The 21,624-nt window shown below is 37.2% G+C and overlaps 1 protein-coding gene and 1 pseudogene across 12 annotated transcripts in view; one reads left to right on the forward strand and one right to left on the reverse strand.

Moving 5' to 3' along the window:
• LOC145776920 (disintegrin and metalloproteinase domain-containing protein 12-like) overlaps positions 1–21,609 on the forward strand; it is a 29,011-nt gene extending 7,402 nt beyond the window's left edge. Inside the window, exons 11-28 of one of the 12 annotated variants that reach the window (XM_082588145.1) lie at positions 322–484; positions 852–966; positions 1,334–1,445; positions 1,999–2,197; positions 2,541–2,609; positions 3,153–3,267; positions 3,652–3,672; positions 6,016–6,054; positions 6,651–6,692; positions 8,664–8,696; positions 9,214–9,252; positions 9,685–9,723; positions 9,926–9,967; positions 12,248–12,298; positions 12,490–12,531; positions 15,498–15,531; positions 19,113–19,229; positions 19,863–21,609. In XM_082588145.1, coding sequence (XP_082444271.1) covers positions 322–484; positions 852–966; positions 1,334–1,445; positions 1,999–2,197; positions 2,541–2,609; positions 3,153–3,267; positions 3,652–3,672; positions 6,016–6,054; positions 6,651–6,692; positions 8,664–8,696; positions 9,214–9,252; positions 9,685–9,723; positions 9,926–9,967; positions 12,248–12,298; positions 12,490–12,531; positions 15,498–15,531; positions 19,113–19,229; positions 19,863–19,896 — 1,306 coding nt within the window. In that variant the 3' untranslated portion in view covers positions 19,897–21,609. Of the gene's footprint in view, positions 1–321; positions 485–851; positions 967–1,333; positions 1,446–1,998; positions 2,198–2,540; positions 2,610–3,152; positions 3,268–3,651; positions 3,673–6,015; positions 6,055–6,650; positions 6,693–8,663; positions 8,697–9,213; positions 9,253–9,684; positions 9,724–9,925; positions 9,968–12,247; positions 12,299–12,489; positions 12,532–15,497; positions 15,532–16,608; positions 16,648–16,912; positions 17,042–18,511; positions 18,713–19,112; positions 19,230–19,862 lie in introns of those variants that run through there. The other 11 variants (XM_082588154.1, XM_082588151.1, XM_082588148.1 and 8 more) reach the window with 11 other exon arrangements.
• The window catches only part of LOC145776957 (uncharacterized), an 868,661-nt pseudogene that overhangs the window by 412,342 nt on the left and 434,695 nt on the right, over positions 1–21,624 (reverse strand).

The raw sequence follows: 21,624 nt of genomic DNA on the forward strand, positions 1-21,624 counted from the left end.
AGACCGCGGATAGAGCCATCCCCCATTTGTGCATGTTGGAGTGGAATAGTCCGACGCCAGTGCGCAGGCGGTTGAGCCGCACCCAAGCCTTCCTTGGCAAATGCATTCCGGTATTTTTACTGTTTACTGCAAGAAAGGAAAAAAGTCATGTTTTTTATGGATTGTAATAGTACTTGACTGGGAATCGAACCCATTCCTACTGACGTATCAAAAATCCTTGCACACCCGCACGGCTGTCGATAAATAGTTGATTTGATGAATTGCGTGGAGTTACATTAGGCAGTGTCAACTTGCAATGTTGATCACACATCTATGTTCCAGCACATGCTGTGACGCAGCGACATGTAAGCTGAAGTCAGGAGCGGTATGCGACGCAGGACTTTGCTGCAATAATTGCCAGTACGTTGCTTCGGGAGCAGAATGCAGAGGAGCAAACAGCAACGAATGCGACTTGCCTGAATACTGCAGTGGCACGTCCGCTAACGTGAGACGTGTTTAGTGTTTTGTTTTCTTTTGAACTTAGTTTGTCTTTTGGCCATGGGCATTTTCTTCCAGTCAGAAATTAGTATTTTTGATGAGATTTTGACGCCAGCTGCGACGTGAACTGGCTGAGTTTGATGAGTTAAAGTAAATAAAAATTGTTGGCGAAATGAAATTTTCTAGCTGTGTCTCCTGAGTTCAACCAACCACTCAATTCAATTATACACAACTGTACTTGAGTAGGCCTACAGAAAACAAGGAGACAAAACAGTCATTCTTCTGCAAAATGTACGTCGTAGTCTAGCTATCTAGCTAGGACTCGTGACTTTTCAGTTGCTGCTCAATTACTTTAATTTTCATGCCATGTTCAGTGTCCTAACAACGTCTACCTGGAGAACGGGTCTCCATGTTTAAATGATGGAGCAACGTGCAGTGGAGGAATTTGTCTCACTTACGACGTGCAGTGTCAAACGATATGGGGACCAAGTAATAATTTAATGATAAACTTTAACTAAATTTTCATTTAGTTTATTTGTTTGTTATTTCGGTGCATGTTATTTCACTTGTTGTTTCATCATTTTCTGGTCTGATTTTGCGGAAAATTTAGCACAAACTCAACAAAATGATTTCTATTTTAAGCTATTTGTTAATTTTGAGTTACTTCAGATGTTTCTAAAGTACGAAAAAGCTGTATACATTTTGTAAATTGTAACGGAAATAAAGATAAAAAATTCCATGTAAACTTTAAGTCAGTCAATACTTGCAATGCTCTAGGCCCATTGATCTAAAATCACAGAAAAAGCGTATCTCAACCCGTAACAACAATTTTATTTTAAGTTTTTTTTTCACTCAGCGGCAAAAAGTAGTGGAGACATTTGCTACGGTGTTGTCAATGGTTTCGGAAACAAGAATGGAAATTGTGGCCTAAAGTCGGACGGTTCTGGTTTTCTTGCTTGCACCGAAGCGTAAGACTCAATGGTTTAAAAACTAATTTCATACATTTTTACTGCAAATTTGTACAAAAAATATGAATGTGTTCTCCTTTACTCTTTTGAATTTTGAAATTGCACTGGCATCGGTGTTCGCACATGTTTGCACTAGTGTCGTTTGCAAACCAATAAATTGCAAAGCACAATCAATCTATAAATAGGCTTGCATGGCTTTAGTTTTCTGCGTGACAAAAAAAATTAGTTGCAGCAGCACGCTATTCGCGTGAGAAAGATTTTATTTTGTGTTCTTTTACTACATTGCTAGAAAAAAGTTAACACGGTTGAGGATTTTTTGTCGACAGGACCCATTTTCAATCGTTATATCATATTTATCATATTTCTAATGCTATACCCGACTTATCCTCACTGCCTTAAGCAAGAAAGAACACAAGTCGATATTTAAAGTATACGGCATGACTCGGCCTAGAATCGAACCCAGGCCTACCACTATACCAGCATTATTGCCAAAAGCCGTAACCACTCGGTTAGTGAGCTGGTGCAGTTTGTTTAACTCTCCTTCGTTTTCAAGGAATAGCAAGTGCGGCAAGCTGCTATGCTCCGAGGGAAGTACGAGCCCGGTAATTGGCGGACAACGATCCTCCTTCCTCAACACGCTCACTGTTAGTGGCACCAAATATCAATGTAAGACCATCCCATCTGACGAGTCTCCTTCTGATGAACAAGACCCGGGATTGGTTCAAAGTGGAACAAAGTGTGACGCAGGAAAGGTGAGTTTTTCCTTGACAATCATGCAGTTGAGAAAGTTATCGTTACAAGAAACATGATGATGATTCGGCGATTATGATGATAAACTGTTAAACCAAATTTAACATTACTTTTTTATCAATACTAATCATGTGAAAATTGCGTTCAAGAAACAATTACAAAACTTCTAGTTAACCGATTTTCTCTCATCGGTTTACTGCTAGTCTTGCAGTCAATGAACTGCAAAGATAACTTCAACATTCACTTAAAATGGACGACTCGTGTTTTTCAATTCATTAGATGAGCATTATCGGAATATGAATAATCGTAGCAGCAACAGCCAGACAACGCAGTGTTTTCTCGTAGGTTTGCCAATCTGGTGTATGCAAAGAATTTCAAGCTCTTGATTGTTCATCATCTTGCAATGGAAATGGAGTAAGCATGTGGCTAAAAATTTATTGCAGTCAAGAGTTTTTGTTTATAGCCTTGCTGCCTACTACTTTTCAGATTAAAATTATTTTCAGGTCTAGGAATCTCACGAGTAAAATGACAAGAAAGTTTTCGATCTGTTGTGGGAATAAGATCGCTGTCATTACGATATCCACAGGCTTTATCCTATAAGGCCCGAGTAAAATTGGAAATGGTCTACAGATTTTGGTTGCGTGAATGTTTATTCTCGGACTGAAAAGGCTTCTTTGAGAGCTTAATCCTGGTAGTTTCGCATATTTGAAGCTTTTAACCACTGACGCAGGTCCAGTCACCGAGTTTGACAGACTGTTTAGTTTCAGATTGTTGAAGTATTGTTGTCTGTGAATTATTCCATCTACTAGGCTATACGTAGAGCTGTCCTTGAAATGCGTCTCGAGAACGTTTGTTTCATTTTACAAGGGGAAAATGCGATCTCACGTCATATAGCCAAAATTCCTTTTGCAACTAAGCTTTAGTTATAAAGTTCAATTAACTTACTTCACTGTGTAGGTTTGTAACAACCTTGAACATTGTCATTGCAATGATGGCTTTGCTCCTCCTAATTGCGAGGATCCTGGGAATGGCGGAAGTGTAGACAGCGGTCCCCGCACTGGTGGTGCAAGCAGTGAGTCTTTGTAAATATTACTTAATCTTTGTGATTTCACTTCTAGGCGCTTATGAATTTCAAGCCAAACCTAACATGCAAAATTAACTTAACGAATCTAAAAAAATTAAACTTTTATCTGAAGAATCTTACTGTTGAAGCTGGATTCTAACTAGCAAGATAACTTCTGCAGACGTTAAATCAGCTTAAAACGGGACTCATTAGAAATTAAATCGGTGTAAAAAGAAGTTGACTTTCTAACTGAGAGTATTTCTGGGTTATATCTTTATTTTTTTGCACTTTTGATGGCTGGTCTCTAGTCTGTGCCTCTTTTAACGAAAGCTTAGCTTATATGATGACGCATACACAAAGTTTGATATTGAATTTATGATTTTTAAAAAACAGACTCGACAGCAACATCAACAGGTAAAACATGGCACGTTTTTGATGAAAATTAAACTTTCACAAAATTTGCATGATTGTGCTGAGTAATAGAGATGCAGCGAACCCAAAATTTTTATCCGCACACCGCACCGCAACTGACTCATCTATCCGCGCACCGCACCGCACACCGCAATTTATCTGGAACTTTGACACTGCACCGCACCGCACACCGCAAATTACAAAATTAAAAAAAAATATTTTAACGAGTTATTGTTTAGAAAGTCAATTGTAGGAAAAAGCATCCATGGCATATAACTGGTAACCTAGTACCAATACAGTTGTGCACTAATTGGCCAGGCTAACCAGATCATATTCTCTTATCAGCAATGCATCTAAGTTCTAAGACATAATACAAACTAAGACAAATAGAATGTTCCTGGATCCAGTATCAGGACTTTTGAACACTTTTTGTAAGCAATAATGCAATTATAATGCCAGTGGCTATATGAACTACACACACAAGAGTAAAACTTATAGCCTGAACTCACTGGGCTAACTGATATAGTAAATAATGCGGTAGTTGCGCTAGGCCTATAGCCTGGTAACTGAGCTTATCAGCTAGGCTACTAACCAAAAACATTCGTACAGCTTCCCTGACAAGCAAGCCCTAAAACCCTGTCAACTGCAAGCCATTTGCAATTTGCATTTGCATAGCTTTCCATCTTAGGGTTTCCGAAGGGAAAAATAACTGATCCGTGTTTCCAATTTAAATTTGAAGTTTCATAGCTGATTCTTGAAAAGTTGAAAGTTTACGTTTACGAAAGTTTAATTTCTTGAAAGTTTACGTTTACGAAAAATTAATTTCTTGAAAGTTTACGCGGCAAGCGGCGCGGCGCGGCTTTGTCATTTCAACCTTCCACGCGGCGCGGCGCGGCACGCGGCGAAAAAGTCAAAAGCGGCCGCGTACGCGGCGCGGCGCGGCGCGGCTTGCATCACTACTGAGTAACATCATCATTCTTGCATGCAGCTGTTTCATTGATTTTGGTTAATTTGGCTTGGGGTCAAATCTTTGCATGATTTTGAGCAGCCGAAACATTTTTTTATACGAAATTAATCGTTTTGCCAATTCAAACAACATGGCACTTTCATTTGGTGATGTGCCTTAGATTTTGGCAACATGTGGTTTTATGTGATACCTACCACTATGTGGACTTTTTATGTCAATTACTTAGAAAATAAAAAGATTTCTTTTTTCTGAATATTTTCAACCTTGTTTTTTCTTAGAATCAGATTTTCGCTGTTTACTTTTTGATGTTTCATACGCGTGGTCTTTTCGAAAACAAGCTTGCTTTTCTCTTTTCTTTTTCATTAGTCCAATTGCCATATGAAATTTTGAATTTAAAATTTTAAATTTTCATATTCAGTTACAGTTACAACATGAGTAGCGAGCATCTTAAATAAATGCAATTCTGTAAAAGCGAGGAAATTCTTGAGAAAGTTGATAAGAAGTTTTCTATATTGCTATTACGGTTACAAAATTTTACGTAAACGAGTTAGTTGTAGACAAGTTTTAAAAAAAAATTGAAAATACTAAAGCAGTGAATCAGTTGTGAAAACAGGAGTTACTTTTCTTTCAATTTGACTTCAAATCTTAATTGTTCTGATATTTTTGCCATTTCATTTCTTTTTCGCTTTCTGGTTGTGTTTATTTCATAAAAATTAGCCAAAAAAGATCGACAAAGGTTTAGTTTTCTTAGAATGAAAATGAGCAGTCGGAAGATTTTCATTTTTGTTTAAATTATTTTAACTTAGAAAGCTCAACTTTCACGTGGAAAGTCATCACTGTGTTTAATAACACATCACTGTGACTTAAAAGTTCTGAGGATTTTTGTGTCATTCCTGTGCAGTTCTCTATCATGTTTTTTTGTTGCTTTTTGTGAGCACATGTCATCCGAGTCTGGTTCAACGTTCTGCCAGTTGCGTAGTCACGTGATCACTGGCGTTGCCCAATGGACTTTTTTCCATGTTACATTGCATTGAAGAGCAGGTAGCTATTGTGGACGAATTAACACACTCCACACTTGCTTATGCATTATCAAAGCCAATAGAACAACAGCCTGCAGCCGCAACACATCTTGGTCAGAGTACTGTATAGTGTATACTATTGTATCACTCAGATTTTTCCGCGCAGGTGAAGTTATTTCGTAAAACGATGGCATTTTGAAACAAAGCTTCTCACTTTGATTTAAACAATTTGATTTTTAAGCTGGCAACATTCTTGTTATAACGGTTTGCATTGCACATTGAAAGAACATTTGTCATTTGTATTGATGATAATAGCTTTACGATGATGTTGACGTTAACTTTTAATAATTATAACTTCAGCACCAGACGAAGATACAACCTCAGTCAGTTCATCCACAGGTTGGTTGCTCTGTAAACGTTATTTGTCATCTTGCTGTTTTTGAAGGGTCTCGTTTCCTATAACGCACAAGCGTTATCTAAAGAACTAGATCTGATGCGACGTGATAATATGACACTGACTAATATCTGCGGTTAAGTGTTTAATGATTGTGAAGAGTTTAGACATAGTTTTAGTGCCAGTACATTTATGTAAGGTACTCTTTACTAGTAGTTTTCTAAGGATGTAGGTTTGATCAACAGTGAAAAGGATTATTGAGGTAAAAAAATTAAGGACCTTTGGGATGCACAAGTCTGCAGTTGCAGTTGAAACAATTAAAATAAATACCTTGTCCTAAGCAGTAACAAGTTGAAGTTCAATTATTGGCAACTTATTGAAAGTGCTATTTAAAGTGATCTTGCTTAGTTATACGTGTTTGTAATATAACAAAGAAAAACTTTTTGCTAAAGTTTTAACACATAGGCCTACTATCATTTCAAGTTTGTGAATTATAGCAAATTTTAGTGCGTTCTTCCCAAACCGCTACAGCATGACATCTATGATGTTGTATGCACAATATTTATAGTAACATTAACATATCATGATACTGTTGCTTTAGCATCAACTGAAGCGTCTACGTCAGCGAGCACGTCATCCACAGGTTGGTTGTTGTTGTTAGACTACCAGTTGACTTAATTTTCACTTTCAATCATTTCACGGCGAACTAGAGAATATTCTCTAGTTTGCCGTGATCATTTTGATCCCACAACCTCCTTTTCAGTCTCACAACTGATCAAAACTTTAGCGTTGTTATAATAGACATCAGCGTGGTTGCTCTTTGAATGAATCGATTCAAAAACGCTAACATTCAATCTAAAGAATGGGTTGCATGGTCGAGTGATAAGCGACATGGGCATCGGTTCGACACTACCAGCGACATCGGTTCGACACTACTACCAGGGCTGCGATTTTTGCCCTTTTTGGCGACAATGCCATTCGACACGCGCCGTCACTATTCGACAAACGCCGTGTCTTAAAGGAAAAAAAATGAAAAAATAAATCTGAGACAGGACGTCAAGTCAGGTCGAGGAACAATCGAGGGGGGAGCATCAGGTGATGCAATTATAAGAGTGCCGACTTACGTAAATTTTCTTGCGGCAGGTACTACTTCAACGCAAGGCCTAAAAGCGACGCTTCACGCGAGAAATTCCCAAGGCGTCCGCGCCGCCATTTTGAACACTGCGGGAAAATGCTTTGATCGAAGTTCTAACGCCTGGCATCAAATATTTCGCCACACACGTTTCGTGCTACTCGACACAATAGGTTTCTTTTATAGATAAAATAACCTAGGCTACTTTTAGTTGTCAACGTCTATACCAGTTGGTAATTCGCCGTATGAGCCAATTAACAATATTGCACTGTTAAAATGACTCTGTTGGATACTTGTTACGAAAGTTTTTCACATCTAGAAAAGAGCCTGGTTTCCGACCAGGTGTTCCGAAATGCAGATGAAAAAAACCGCTATTTTTATGAAAAGGAGTTCTCTTCCAGAAGAACATTTTGAACACTGCAGAAAAATGCTTTGATTGAAGTTCTAACGCTTGGCATCAAACACTTGGTAACTTGCATATTTCGCTCCTGACTGTAACTGTGGTTGCGTGCGGGTAGCCTACGTGCATAACCATTTACGTAGCCTACTAAGCGAGACTTAAGAGATGCCAAAGGAAAAAATCTCGCAGTAAGTTACGCTAGCGGTATAGTCTAACGGATTTTTTTGCGATCCTCAGTTTCTCGTTTACAACAGTTCTCTTCCTGGAGCAAAACAAATAATATACACGTCCGGTAAGTACACAACTTAGCGCTTGATACTCCTTTGCAATCACTCAACCAGCGTGCAGTTAAAAACTTAAGTAATTGACTCTGACGTACATCCACACAACTTGTGCGTAATTCGCGGCCAAACGCTTATCTGACTCTTGTGACGTCATATTACTATTGGACAAACAAACGCAGAATTTTTGGCGTTCGACAAGAAAGAAAAAATCGCAGCTCTGGACACTACTCAAGAGCATGCGACTGTTTTTGGCAAAACACCTAATGGCTGACGTGAAACGGGACAGGAAGATTTTCTTCCTTGCCTTTCGGTCCACCCATGTCCACCTAATCTAAATCTTTATCCACAGATACAACAAATTGCTCGTTTGCTTCTCTTCATGTAGCCTATTATTTTCCAACTTTTACTGTTGTATCCCTACATTTTAAGAAATTGCTACTGGCATGCCATCAAGCTAACATGGGATTCAAACTTTTCGGTAAAAGTAAAGTATAAGGAGATAAAAATATCTAAGAAAGGGAAAAAAAATTTTTTTTTTTTCTATCTTCTCGTGTTTCTGATTTTCGAATGCGTTGCATGTCAATTTTCTGCTTTGCACTCAAAGTTTAACGCTTTCTTCTTGCAGCACTGCGTGTTATTTGTTGTTAATATGTAGATGTGTGGGTATGGGTTTCAAATAAAGTTTGAGAATTTGACATTTTTCTGTAAATATTTTGGAAACTTTGAGAGTTTTGAATTGTTAGGTAGACTAGTTGTGTTTCTACTCAATATTTAAATTAAAATTTTATATTGATTTAGCACCAAAAGAAGGCTCAGCCACTGCATCCGCAGGTTGGTTGTTTGCTATTATTGTTTACTGTGTTGTTGTCAGAATGCTTTTTTGACTTAAATAGCAAGCTAAGTATGTTAAGTCGTAAAACAAGTCACCGAAATTCAATCAAGTTAATATCAACTTGTACCACAAGTTTACAAAGCCGAGTGACGTCACCAGATTTAACACATTTACGTTTATTTTTAACACTCACAGAAAATCAACGTAAATACGGTATGTTCAATCTGGTCACGTTGTTCGGTTTTGTGTGCTTATAAACTCTCTTTCGATGCTCTATTATATTACTGTCAATTTTAGTCGAATTGAATATAGATTCATTTCTGCGTGAGGGATCTTGCATAGCTCGAGTTGTATAACCCATGATGTTGAACATATCGAATTACTCAACCTTGTCATTAGGACCGGATCCTGAATAATTTCCACAGTATGCCTGAGTGTTATATATGCAGCGTTGGCACAGTATGCAGCGTTGCATTGTAATTATGGCAATATTAACATAACAAATTATTCATTTAGCAAAAACTGAAGTTTCCACTTCGACGAGCACATCTACAGGTTGGTTATATGTTGTCGATATAGGTTACCACCTGGCTCAAGTTTCACTTTTCCTGCTGTTGTCACGCGCTTTCGATCAATTGTAACAAACAAATATTAGACCCAGCTTAGTTGATAAAAGGAATGGTTTGAACAGACGATAGCAATGCTTCTTCGTGTATGAGCCAACCTTTCCCTTTAAATATAACATGAGACTGAGAAAAAATATCTTGACTCAAAAATTTGCCGATTGTGGGCTCTGAGACAGCTTCCAAGATAAGGTTTAAAAAGTTCTAAAATATATTTTTCCGCATCTTTGTAATTCTGAGTAGACTTCAGCCTAGATTTGTTGTGACTGGCGGCTATATGTATGTCAATTGTCAAAGCAAAAATTCATGTTGACGTTTCCTTTCAAAAACCACCAACGCTAACGTTTCATGATTTTGAATTCAGCACCGAATGCAGATACAACCTCAACCCGTGCATCTACAGGTTGGTTACTGAAATACTGTTTTCCTTGTTTCTTGCTGTTTTGACTTTCACTTCTGGTTTATTTTACCCATAAGTGTAGTGGTAGGCTTATATTGCATGTAGTTTAGTGCCAGTTCGAATGACAAAATAAACACGCTGTTATAGAAAATAGTTTCAATCAAAACAATATTTATAATAAAATGACATATTTTTATTGCTTTAGCACTAACTTCAACCTCCACGTCAACAAGTACATCATCAACAGGTTGGTTGTTGATAGTTCATTTGTTTTATATACACTTTGTGTCTGATAGCTGCGTGTTATTTCTAGTTTTCTTTGCAGAAGGTTGTGGCCAACCCAGCCATGACATCTGTCTGTGGGCTAAGTCAAGCCTGTAACTTTCCTAAACCCTTTAACGGTGCACACAATGCATTCAACCATTCGTAGTGATGATATCATTATGTCCTCTGTTGTACTCACTCATGTACTTGAGCATAATTGTACCACTCTGCATGTCTGTGGTGTTGTTTGGTACATCCGGAGTACCATTCGACGTTTGGAGAGTACTAAGATCCTCAATAGGCATCAAGTTCTCCCTTCGACATTGTTTTCTTCCATTTTTTTTCGTATACAAGCCATACTCCATTTTGACGATTGTTTGAGAACCGTTCATCCAGAAGTATCTTGACTGAGTAACCTCATCTTGACAGAATCTTGCCTTGTTTTTCTTTTGTCTATTCGCACGTACAATTACCTAATCATTGTACACATACTACATTTCATTGACATGGAACACACACTGTCACGCATCATGTTGTAGCAGTTGATTCGTTTATTTTTTTGTATGTTCGCAACACTTCTGTGTTGGAGTAGTTTTCACTCTAAGCAACCGCAATTATTGTTAACCCAGCAGCCGTCATGCTGTTATGTTTTGAGTAAGTTTGTGAGCATCATTTTTATTATTGTATGATAAGTCATTGTTTTATGTTTGAACCATTCGAAGTTAACTACTACGTCATTACCAGGGTAGACTTGGGCAGCAACCCCGTCGATAATTGCATTTGTTTACCTATCTTGTGCACGTTTAATGATCAACCGACAACACATAGTTTTGGTCGCATAATTTGAAAGAAAACTAGTGCTACAAACAAGACTGTTATAAAGATTCCTGCAAACGCATCAGTCCGAGCCACCGGCATCCTCATCGAGAAGTAACACCAAGAAGCATGTCAATGTTTGATCATTTCGTTTACTCATGATCTAATCATCTGGCGCCAAGTGATGTGGCGTTCCCCTTTACAATTCTGCCTGCGTCTGAATAGTTCTGTCCGCTAGAGGTCGCCAAGGCTGGAACGTGGCTCGCGCCGCGGATGAATACTAAACAGGGACTTTTGAAAACAACAACTCAGCGATCGGACGTGAAGGAAGTGAAGGAAAGCGATACACAAAAGACAATAAAGAAATGATATTCGGAAATCGGAACATGGCTACAAGGTTGAACCTGGACTATTGATTAAGGACATTTATTCTATTAAGTAATATTACTGTGTGTGTAACCTGGTCTGCCCTGGTGATCTTAATTTGTATTAGCTTCTACCATTGTTAATTAATGTTATTGTGTTCACTTTGAATTATTATACTACTTCTACAATGCTTACTTTAGTGTGGTATTACTAGACAGTGCACTCTAGAAGAGTTAAGGTTAGAACAACGCCCCTTCTGAGCTAGGAGTCGCATGTCGGTAGTGCTTAGCGTACACTATTCGACCACCTACAACCCATACGCCAAACTGGTGACCCCCAACATCGGGAGCTCCCACTCTCGCATGTAAGGCAACGTCGACCAACGGGTGTGAGGAGTAGCGACGCTCCCCCGCAGTTGTCTTTCTTATGTAACAAAAGCTCATGCGAATTCCACTTTGACGTTTTCCTAGCATATATTTCCTGGTTTGTCGGTATCGGGTATACCGATGCCATTAGCAATGTGTGGTTGTGAATATCGTTCTTTACAACTGACTCTCTTATTGTTAAATGTCGTAACTTACTCTAACTTGTTAATGAAAAATACTATATACTATAAAAAGACCACTGATGCAACGTACGGCTTGACTAGGCGTGTGACCATCTTTTCACGCTTTACCTTCAGCTTCCTTTTATGTGCAATTTCTATACTCTATTTCTATCCGTTCTCTGACCATAATTTTTCTTTGAGATGCTGTCGGGCACGAAAAGCTGAATTTCACAATTTTGACATCAAAACAACGCTTTTAAAAACACAAACGTGGCTTGTACGTTTTTTCTTGTCTCATTTTTATGGATTTTTTTTCAAAATCATTACTTTTCTGCTTTGTTGCATTTGCATACAGTTATCCATGATGTAACATTGTGACAACTCGATAAACTTTGCGTGGACGTGTGCCTGCGTAGGTTATTGTTGAAAAAGTTCAAAACGATACAACAGAATTTGCACCGGATATAGTTTAGATCAATGCTAAAGAAATTCATCATCTTTGTCGTCACATAACATTGATGTTAAATTTTGTAGTTACTGATTTGACATCAAATGAAGATGCAACCTCAGTCAATGCAACCACAGGTTGGTTGTTGAAATGTTGTTTTATTTCTCATTCTTATTGTTTTCACTTCACTTACGCTTTATTTTCAGCCATAAGTGCAGCGTTATAGACTTATATTGTATAGTCCTTAGTCAGTATAATGTTACAATGAAGACCTGTTATTATTATCACAGTAGTTATAATATACTGACACGACACATGTTTGATTTAGCATCAGCTGAAACTCCCCTACCATCAAGCATCATTAGTACAGGTTAGTTATTTTTGATTGGCTACAGTTTGATTTATTTGTTCACTTTTTATTGCTTTATGGTCACTCACTTTTGACTCGTAGCCTATTAACCTCTCAACACGTAGCCTACAGACATTAACATTAATATAAAACGGGTCGCTGTTTTCCCGTGATTGAGCCAGTTCATAAATATTTGCGTTGAATATTATAGCCTACCAGATCCAAGATTTGTCAAACAGAGAGAAAGAGTTTCATTAGTTGACACAAAGAAGCGTAAGGCAAGGAACCAAAGACAACGTAATTATAAAAAATAAAAATCAGTTCACCATAACACGTTCAAACAAATTCAGCAGCACCAAACGGAAAGCAGCATCACTTCAAAGTTTTAAAGTTAAGCATCCACCCTTGCTCATGCCAATAATATGATATAATAATAGGCGGTATGGGAAAGCCGATTGGCAAAAACATAATAAATTCTAGAAAAGTTTGCAAGGATGATCTGTGTTGGTCGAATTTTCGAAATAGCTGGGCTATAATGTGTTTTTTGGCTTCTAGAAAATTGCAAATAAAGATTTCTAAACTTCAGACAGGATATTTTGCTTTAAAAATAGGCAGTGGCTATTTGACCGGCTCCGGTCTTTGAATCTGAAACACTATTTGACCGGTCATGACGTCACTGCATAAGCACTTTTTTCTTTTTCTCTTTCAAAGCAAAAGACGAGAAGCGCCGATATAAGTTCTAAATTCAACACGTATTCTTCAACTCAGTTCGTGGCGCGTGCGATACGTCTCCGGTTGCCAATCTAGAGGGGATGAGTTCGATACCATCCGGAAGCATTCTTTTTTTTCATTTTTTTTTTTATCTAAATTTTGACCCGAAGCGCATTTATGTGGTCAATTTTTAATTTGAGTAGCCTACAGTCCAAGTTAGTTAATAGTTCTCAAGTATAGTTTTCAAGTTAGTTATATACAATACTTCTTAGTTCTTTTAAAAGAAATGATATTGGTAAAACCATTTTTTAAAGAAGTATTGTATATAACTAACTTTAGAGAAAAATGTAGGGTCGTTCGGCAACACACGTTCACTTATGACGATCGGAAAATTACCAAGAGAAATTCTCAAATTCCAGCAAATTAAAAAAACTCTAACAGTATTACTCAAATTTGAAAAGACATAAAAAATGGGCTGTAGGCCACTCAAATTAAAAATTGACCACAACAATGCGCTTTGGGTCAAAATTTAGATAAAAAAAAAATGAAAAGAAAGAATGCTTCCGGATGGTATCGAACTCATCCCCTCTAGATTGGCAGCCGGAGACGTATCGCACGCGCCACGGACTGAGTTGAAGAAAACGTGTTGAAGTTAGAACTTATATCGGCGCTTCTCGTCTGTTGCTTTGAAAGAGAAAAAGAAAAAAAGCGCTTATGTAGTGACGTCATGACCGGTCAAATAGTGTTTCAGATTCAAAGACCGGAGCCGGTCAAATAGCCACTGCCTTAAAAATATGTCCCGCAGCAGTACATTTTATACAGTTGTTATAGCGTAGTTCTGCATAATTGAAGAAAATAATAAAACGTTAAGTTTCAAATATCCAGATAAGATCGCAAGTAACTTTTAAAATTGTTCGGAAAGTGCTTTCTGTTAAACTTGTATAAAAGTTACGAGTGTTACTGTTGCCTTTCGAATGATTTATCACAAGTTGTTCATTGGTTTTTTATCAAACAAATGCACAAAGCATCTACAGTTTCGACTTTTGACGTTCTTGTTTTGGGTTGATATTTCACACCAGTGTAAAAGAAAACTTGTTTTTAATAACACCACCGTTATGTTATTAATATTTGCTCTATAAAGCATTCGTTTTGCAACAATCAAAGTTATCACAGCGAGCATAATTACAGTTTGGTTGCTGTTGGTTTGGTTTTCATTCATTTGTTTTGCTGGCCAACAAGTACAACTTGGAAAAAGAATTAATTTAACATTGAATCAATATCAAGAAACTCGTGCCAACGACGTCACGAAGCAGTGAACAAACGTAAGCCAGAACTTAAAGCAGAAATGATGCCCCTCTAGCGAACAACTGTTTGTTGAGCCTGAAGTTGCGTCCTTGTATCTTGACTTCACTTGATTTGTTATACCAGAAATATCACCTTCACTATGGTTTGTGCAAAATTTGCACAATATTTGATTTTTTTTTAAACTCAACCACCAATCTCACCTCAGATCTCAGGTTCGAATGTCAATGCGAGTGGGAAAAGACCGGTTTGCAACAGACGTCTCACTGCTGGCTAGACGTTTTCGTCCTTGCCAGTTATGTCTCTGTCACATAGGACTGTAATGAGATTGAGCATTAATACACATAGCGATAGGCATGTACACATGCAAGTGCATGTAGGTGTAGGCAGTAACGTTGATATACAGATGAGGGTACTTTTGGACTTCGGACCTGGGACAGTTGTTTTGGCTCGTAACCTTTCTAAGGGGCCCGGGATCAAGAAATCAAGGGGAAGAAACCACGTATTTTTGGATATATTGCGTTTTTTAAGAGTGTTTCTATTTGTGGCCTGAGAACCTCATTGGTAGCTACTAGGTTCAAGTTGTCTTCTTAACGCCCTGCATGCAGGCTATGAGTGAGATTTCATTAGATATATTTCTTCAACTGAACAAAGCTGCGGCTCTGACTACAAACAGTATTTCATCAGGTTGGTTGGTTTCAAAACGATAAGTGTCAGCAAAAGTTTGCTTCTAGATTCTTGGCGTGACCTTGAATATGCTGTAGTACATTTATTGAGTTCCATTAAGGATAGGGGATCTCCTAACTAGGAAGCAGCAGGCTAGCGATTCTTCATGCTGATTCTCCATGCACTTTTAATAAAAAAATACTGTATTGCAGTACATCTTTGCCAAAAAGACCTTTGAAACGTTTGGTAGCATGTCACTGCATGTGATCTCTTGATTCTAACCTATTTCATTGTGCTTGCTGTTTCAGAATTTGGCTCTTGTGATGCCATCGAGCGTGAAAGGTATACTTTTAAAGTTTTTTTATTAATAAATTAACGTTTAAATAAAAAAAAGCTTGTGTAAAAAATAATTGAACTTCCTCTTTTTACGTCATACTATTAAGGTCAATCGGCATTTCAACGAGTGGTTTCTTTTCTGTTTGAACTAATGTTCTTTTCAATACTTTCTTGCCATATTGCACGTTGATTTGAAATTGGAAAGAAATGGGCCTATATTTGGTTGTTGCTCAAGCAAACTTCATAAAAAATTAAAACTTTAGGCTACCATTTCCAATAAATCAAGGGGTGTTTAAAGAAAACTGGTTGATCTGATTTTCGAAAATATAAATTTCTCGGTTGTTTGACTTGATATTTTGCATGTTTGATTCAGGCCACAGTTGTGTATTATTATGTGTAGTTATTGCACTTTAGTTTTTCTGTGATGCAGTCTGTTAAGCCTACTGCGGGTGGCGTAACAAATACCCTAAAGTTGGATATTGTTGGCAAAACTATTTTACTTGTTGGGGAAACTATTTTACTTCAATTTGTTCAGGGGACTACTCAATTCTGAAAATTCTGTGGTTGTGTGGGGTATACTTTTAATCTTAAAGAGATAAATGCGTACAATTTGAAACAATAAACATTTATACTTTTTTTTTGAAAGATTACATACTTGTATTTTGATCTTGCTCTTAACAAGTTGTGAAAATAAAGTCAATGTAGTCTCACGTACTGTCAAGTTAATGGTCCCGCCAACTATACTCAACACTGTAACGTTGGAGTCACCGCAGTTCATAACATTAGTGGCATGCATTGCATGAGTGTGCAGTGGGCTACATTGCATTTGAAAATCTTGCGTTGTTATAATGTTTATGTGACGTTGTCTGTGCAAATAACAAAAAAGTTTACCTATCTTTTGAAATTCTAATGAGTAACATTTGCGATCGTGCAATAGCGTATGGGTGTTGAGTTGTTAGTAAGTTTGTTGTATATAGGCTTATATCATGCTTATATTTTATATCATGTTGATGCCAATAGAATTCATGTTATTTGCACTACAATAGTGTTCATTTTAACTTTTCAAAATTATTGTTGATTTAGCACCAAATGAAAGTACCACCTCAGCCAGTGCATCCACAGGTTGGTTGTTGAAATATTGTTAATATAGATCAAACTGCCGGTTTTGCTGTTACTGTTGTTGTTGCTAGAAATCCTTGCATACTTGCTACAGTATGACTTATATGTAAGTGTGAAGTAAAAAGTGATGTTTTGGTAATCATAGATTTGCAACCGCTAAGGCTAAACAATTACTCTTCCTCGGCCAGTTCACAACGTACAAAAAACATCGGTTATTTTGTAATATTTCCAAACAAGATCTTCTGAGTTGAAAGTAGATTTGTTTCAGTGTTTGGTACCACACAGCGGCGCACCAAAGGAATTATGTTGCTATACACTGCAATTGTGTTGTTGTTGGCTTTGCAAGCTATTGATTTCGCAACAAATGAAGGCTCTGCTGCGTCGAGCGTAATTACAGGTTGGTTATTCTTGGGTAGGTTTCATTTGCTAATTTTCTACTTTACCGCTACCAACACTGGTGAAGCTTATTTCTGAACACTTCGATTTCAACAAGAGTGAATAAATTCACAAAAAGTCATTTCGAATGTTATGCTACATTTACGATAGAGATAACGATTTCATTTGAGAAAGATCTTGTGTCACACTTAAAGGCAGATGGTGACAAGCACAGTCAAGAAAACGCCACCACATTCTGCTTAACCATGCACCCATTGGATGCTTTATAGACGGGGCAATCAACTGTAAGCAATTTGTTCTATCGCACCGCAGAGTTGAGCATGGAGTAGAGTAGAGCCGGAATTTGTTAGATTTTCAGAAAATGGAGCGGATTAGGAGTTTCATTTTCACAACAGTTTCGGAGTAGTGTGAATACGGAGTTTAGTTCAGCAACTTTACATTTTAGTTAAATCAAATAAGTCCAGTAAAGTTCTGTTATTGTAGAAAAAATAAAACCTATCCCCACGATTTTCGACTGAGCGTAATGCTTGTAAGTGCACTCCACTAAAAACCTTTACTTGCTATTGAAGCGGTCAAAGATTTATATACCCTCAGCTATCTCGTGTTATATGCATTGGCTAGTATCATGTTGATTCAGAATTTGATTTTGGAGTGGAGTGGATTCGGAGTCCAAAATGATAACATTTTTCGGAGTCGGATTGGAGTGGAGTCTGGTTTCATGAAGTAGGAGTGGAGTTGGAGTCTCAAAAATCACACTCCGCTCCACACTGCGGCGCCGCTCTCGCAGACTGATGAAGAATGCCAATTCGATTCGCCCAAGTCGCAATAAAAACTTTTGCTAGCAGTCGGTTGACCTTTATCCCAATGAATTGCGATTGTGGCAGGCATTCGGCTCAACCACATAGGTCCAGTGAAAGGGTGAAGTATATAGCCACTAAGCTTGCAACAGGTACACCACTACTCCTGATTCCAAGTACGTTCCATCTAGTGTGCTGCAGGGAAATAGTTCCGGTTAAAGAGCTAAGCAATTTGATTGCAGCTAACACAACTTTAGGAGTAGGCGATTGTTAGTCACCGGAAGAACTTGAGGTGAGTAAGTGAAGAGTTTCTTATGAAGAGTTTGTGGCTGGACATCTTACCTAAGCAATCCAATAATATTTTGGCTGAATTGATGACTGGTAGATTGTCCGTCGTAGACAGTAGAGTAATCCCAGGCTAGGGTTGCTGCGCCATGGGTGTCGGCGTTGGCATCTGATCTAAGGCCTTCCAGATGCCCAAGAGGTCTCGCGAGGTGTTAGCGTTTTCTGAAACAGTGCAAATGTTAGCCCACAAGGAAATGTGTCCAAATCTATTTTTAAGCAAGTAATAGTCCGTCTGTTGATTACTTTGTGTAACTTGTTGTCGTGGTCAAGCTCTGTGTACGTTTACTTAAAGTTAGTAGAACAACGGATATATTGTGCTGCTCTTACAGAATGAAGAAAAATATGGCTGTTCCTAGTTTTAAAAGAAGAAAAAAGGCTTTACCAGTCGTAAACTATAAGTTGCCAAAATACTGGCTCAACCAACAACTATAGCATTAAACAGAACAATCAAGGAGAAAAATTTAATTGGGAGATGATGAAAACACTGAACAGGCACATAGTTATGAAGATATTGAAAAGAAAAATCAAAATTTGACACAGGTTTAAACAGACACATCTCATAGTAGCTTAACATTTACAACAAAGGTGGTATCTTTCAGTACATTGACTGTAAATATTTTTGTGATGTCACAGAAAAATCGTATGTTAATGATGCGATTTATCAATTTGAAGCAACTGATACTTGTGTAATTATTTAAGCAATTTAATGTTGTATGTCGAAAAGATAGTTTCAAAATTACATTCCAATGTTTTAAATTTATACCAAGAATTCTCTTTATGCATTTTCTTGTGACCATCGGTTTGTAATTCTAAGCTGTGGTATGATGCATTGATACGTATCTGAACAACAAACAAAAGGAGAATCCAACTACTTTCGGAGAAAACGTTTTATTTTTATTTACAGTTAAAGGAGTTGTATATTTTCATCAGATTACTTTATTCCGATGGTTGCTTCTGCTGGAGGAGTCGTCTTAGTCGTAGGAGGAGCATTTGCACTTCATCTTCATGGACGCAGACGTCCAGTTTCACTTCCACGCCCGTAAAAGGGTAGGCTCCTTTGGAATTCATTTTTGTTCACGCTTTTAGTTATGAAAACAAAGGCCATCTTTATATGTGCTGTTAGTTTGTTTTTCCTCGAGAAAAAGCTTCAAAGTTTTGATTTATGAAATGTATGCGCAGCGCATAGCCTACTAATTCAAAGCATCTCCTATTATTGTATTCAAGTTTGCAGAATCAACACCAGGTATCGCCACAAAAAAGCTGAAATATTGCACGAAAAATCGTACCCATTGTTCCTGTTGTACCGACTGACCAACATAACAACTGCCATTCCTCATTCATGCATTTGTGACTTATTAGCTTACTTGGTTGTTGTGCTTAACATATCAAGTTATAGTCTGCATCTGACAATTATTGCACGTTAATTTGAGCTGGACGACGTAACTTTTTTTACAGTACACAACAATACTTGGTATACTATGCAATAATGTTTATAAAAGGCCTATTGAAAAGTAAAGTAATAATAGAGAAAAGAATGCGCAGATGACATTATTCCTTTAGCACGTTAATTATTTGCAAAGCATTTGTGTTTGCAACTAATGAAATATAGGCTGAACAAGCGTAGATATAGGCTTAACATTTTTTCTTTAAGCTTTTTCAAGCAGACGTGTTTTGTTCCAGGAGCCTCGCTTATAGTGAGAAGAGCAGACCATGATTGTTCTCGCACGATCAAAGACAAACTAAATCATAAAAATTGAATGCTGATTCTTGCTTCAAGATGTCTTGTTTTTTACTGTGTAAAATATCAATTGTGCTGTGAAATATTGTAGTCTTTTGCTCACCAGCATAGTTTTTCATTGTTTTCTACGTACACTTTGCAATAGTTCCGTAGCTACCCACTCTTCAAGCGATTGCACTGCACCGAGTATCTTATACGTAGCGTCGGTTTTCAGTGCTGAAATTGTTAACAATTATTTGTGCAATTGATCACTAATGCTGTTTATTTCAATAGTTTCATCTGTGCACGAAGATGTAATAAACATACCACAACAATAGATTGCAAAACTTATAAACAAAAATGTTCAATAGTTCCTAGAATCACTGTAGCATAACCGTCGCCTTGCCACTGCATCCGAGCATTCCAAGGTCAGAGTTTCATGCGTTGGCAATCACCGTGGTAACACTTCATATAGAATCATATTTTAATAAAATTAACCGCACTATTTAAATGAGTATGTGTCTATCGACTGTAAAATGATGAAACTTTGAGTAAATGTAATGCTGTTCTTTACGTCTTGATTGCAATCAATTAAAGGTGTAACAGATATGGAGTGAATGTCACTGCACATCAAAATAGACCAAATATATTCCAATACTAAATGCTTTCGATGTATGTATTGTTTTTACTTTGTACTACAACCAAAGCAAACAACTCAATGCCAATTTTTGGTAAATTTAATGCCTTCGCTTGCGTGTGTTCACATTTTCTTTATGTTGTGTTTTCTTTTCTAGTGAATAACTTTCTTACTTTCGAGAAACGTTTTTTGTTTTCGGTTGCAGTATAAATTCTTGCCTTACTGATCTTTTTATGTTGTCTTATTTAAACAAAAAATTGCCCACATTCCACTGATGGCTTGCTATTGCAAATTTTACAATTCTCAGCACATTTGTATTACTGCAGTTAACGTTTCTTTCTGTGGACTAACGATTGAACTACTCTAGTAGTGTCACTATTCACAGAATGAAGGCAAACTGTGTTGTTAGGTTTGGACATAAGAATGCTAAATACTTATGTTGTCGTCCTGTCACTCGTGTTTTTGTTCTGTGGAAATCTCGTAGCAAATATTGTCTCATAATTTTTTGTACAACTTAGTGAAACTTCATACTATCAAACTTTCTATTAATGTGATTTTCTATAAATTCATTTTATTAATTTTCTGCTTTTTCTTCATATCATAACAACAAAAAAGGCAAACTTTTTTCTTTGCATTTTTATAATTCAAAAAAACTTCAGCTTGCTAACACTAAATGGCTTACAACTTTTATTTGTCTTCATCTCAAAGTGGTAGGTACTTGTCAAATTACTTTTCAATCAGAGTTTTTAACTTTTATAAGCACTTTGCACTTGTGTGTTTTTTTAGTTTGCATATTTTTATTGCAATAAACACATTAGATATTGTTTGCTTGATTGATAGAGTGATGACAAGATATTTCATGTTATTTTTAGTATGCTACCGTTTTAAATATACTCGTTGTGTGTTTGCAGTTTAGTTCAAACCAGTGCATTATTCTTTTTTTTTCAACAGTTAGGCTACTTTGTGCTCTTCCGCTTACATGACAAAAGTTCTGTGGCGGTAGAGGTAGGGCATTATGTATAATTCTATATAGTCAGTTTTCATCTCAAAAGCTAACTGTACGGTTATTCAGATCGCATCTTTTGCCT

The sequence above is a fragment of the Aplidium turbinatum genome, chromosome 9 (assembly GCF_918807975.1).
Source record: "Aplidium turbinatum chromosome 9, kaAplTurb1.1, whole genome shotgun sequence".
Classification (NCBI taxonomy): Eukaryota; Metazoa; Chordata; class Ascidiacea; order Aplousobranchia; family Polyclinidae; genus Aplidium; species Aplidium turbinatum.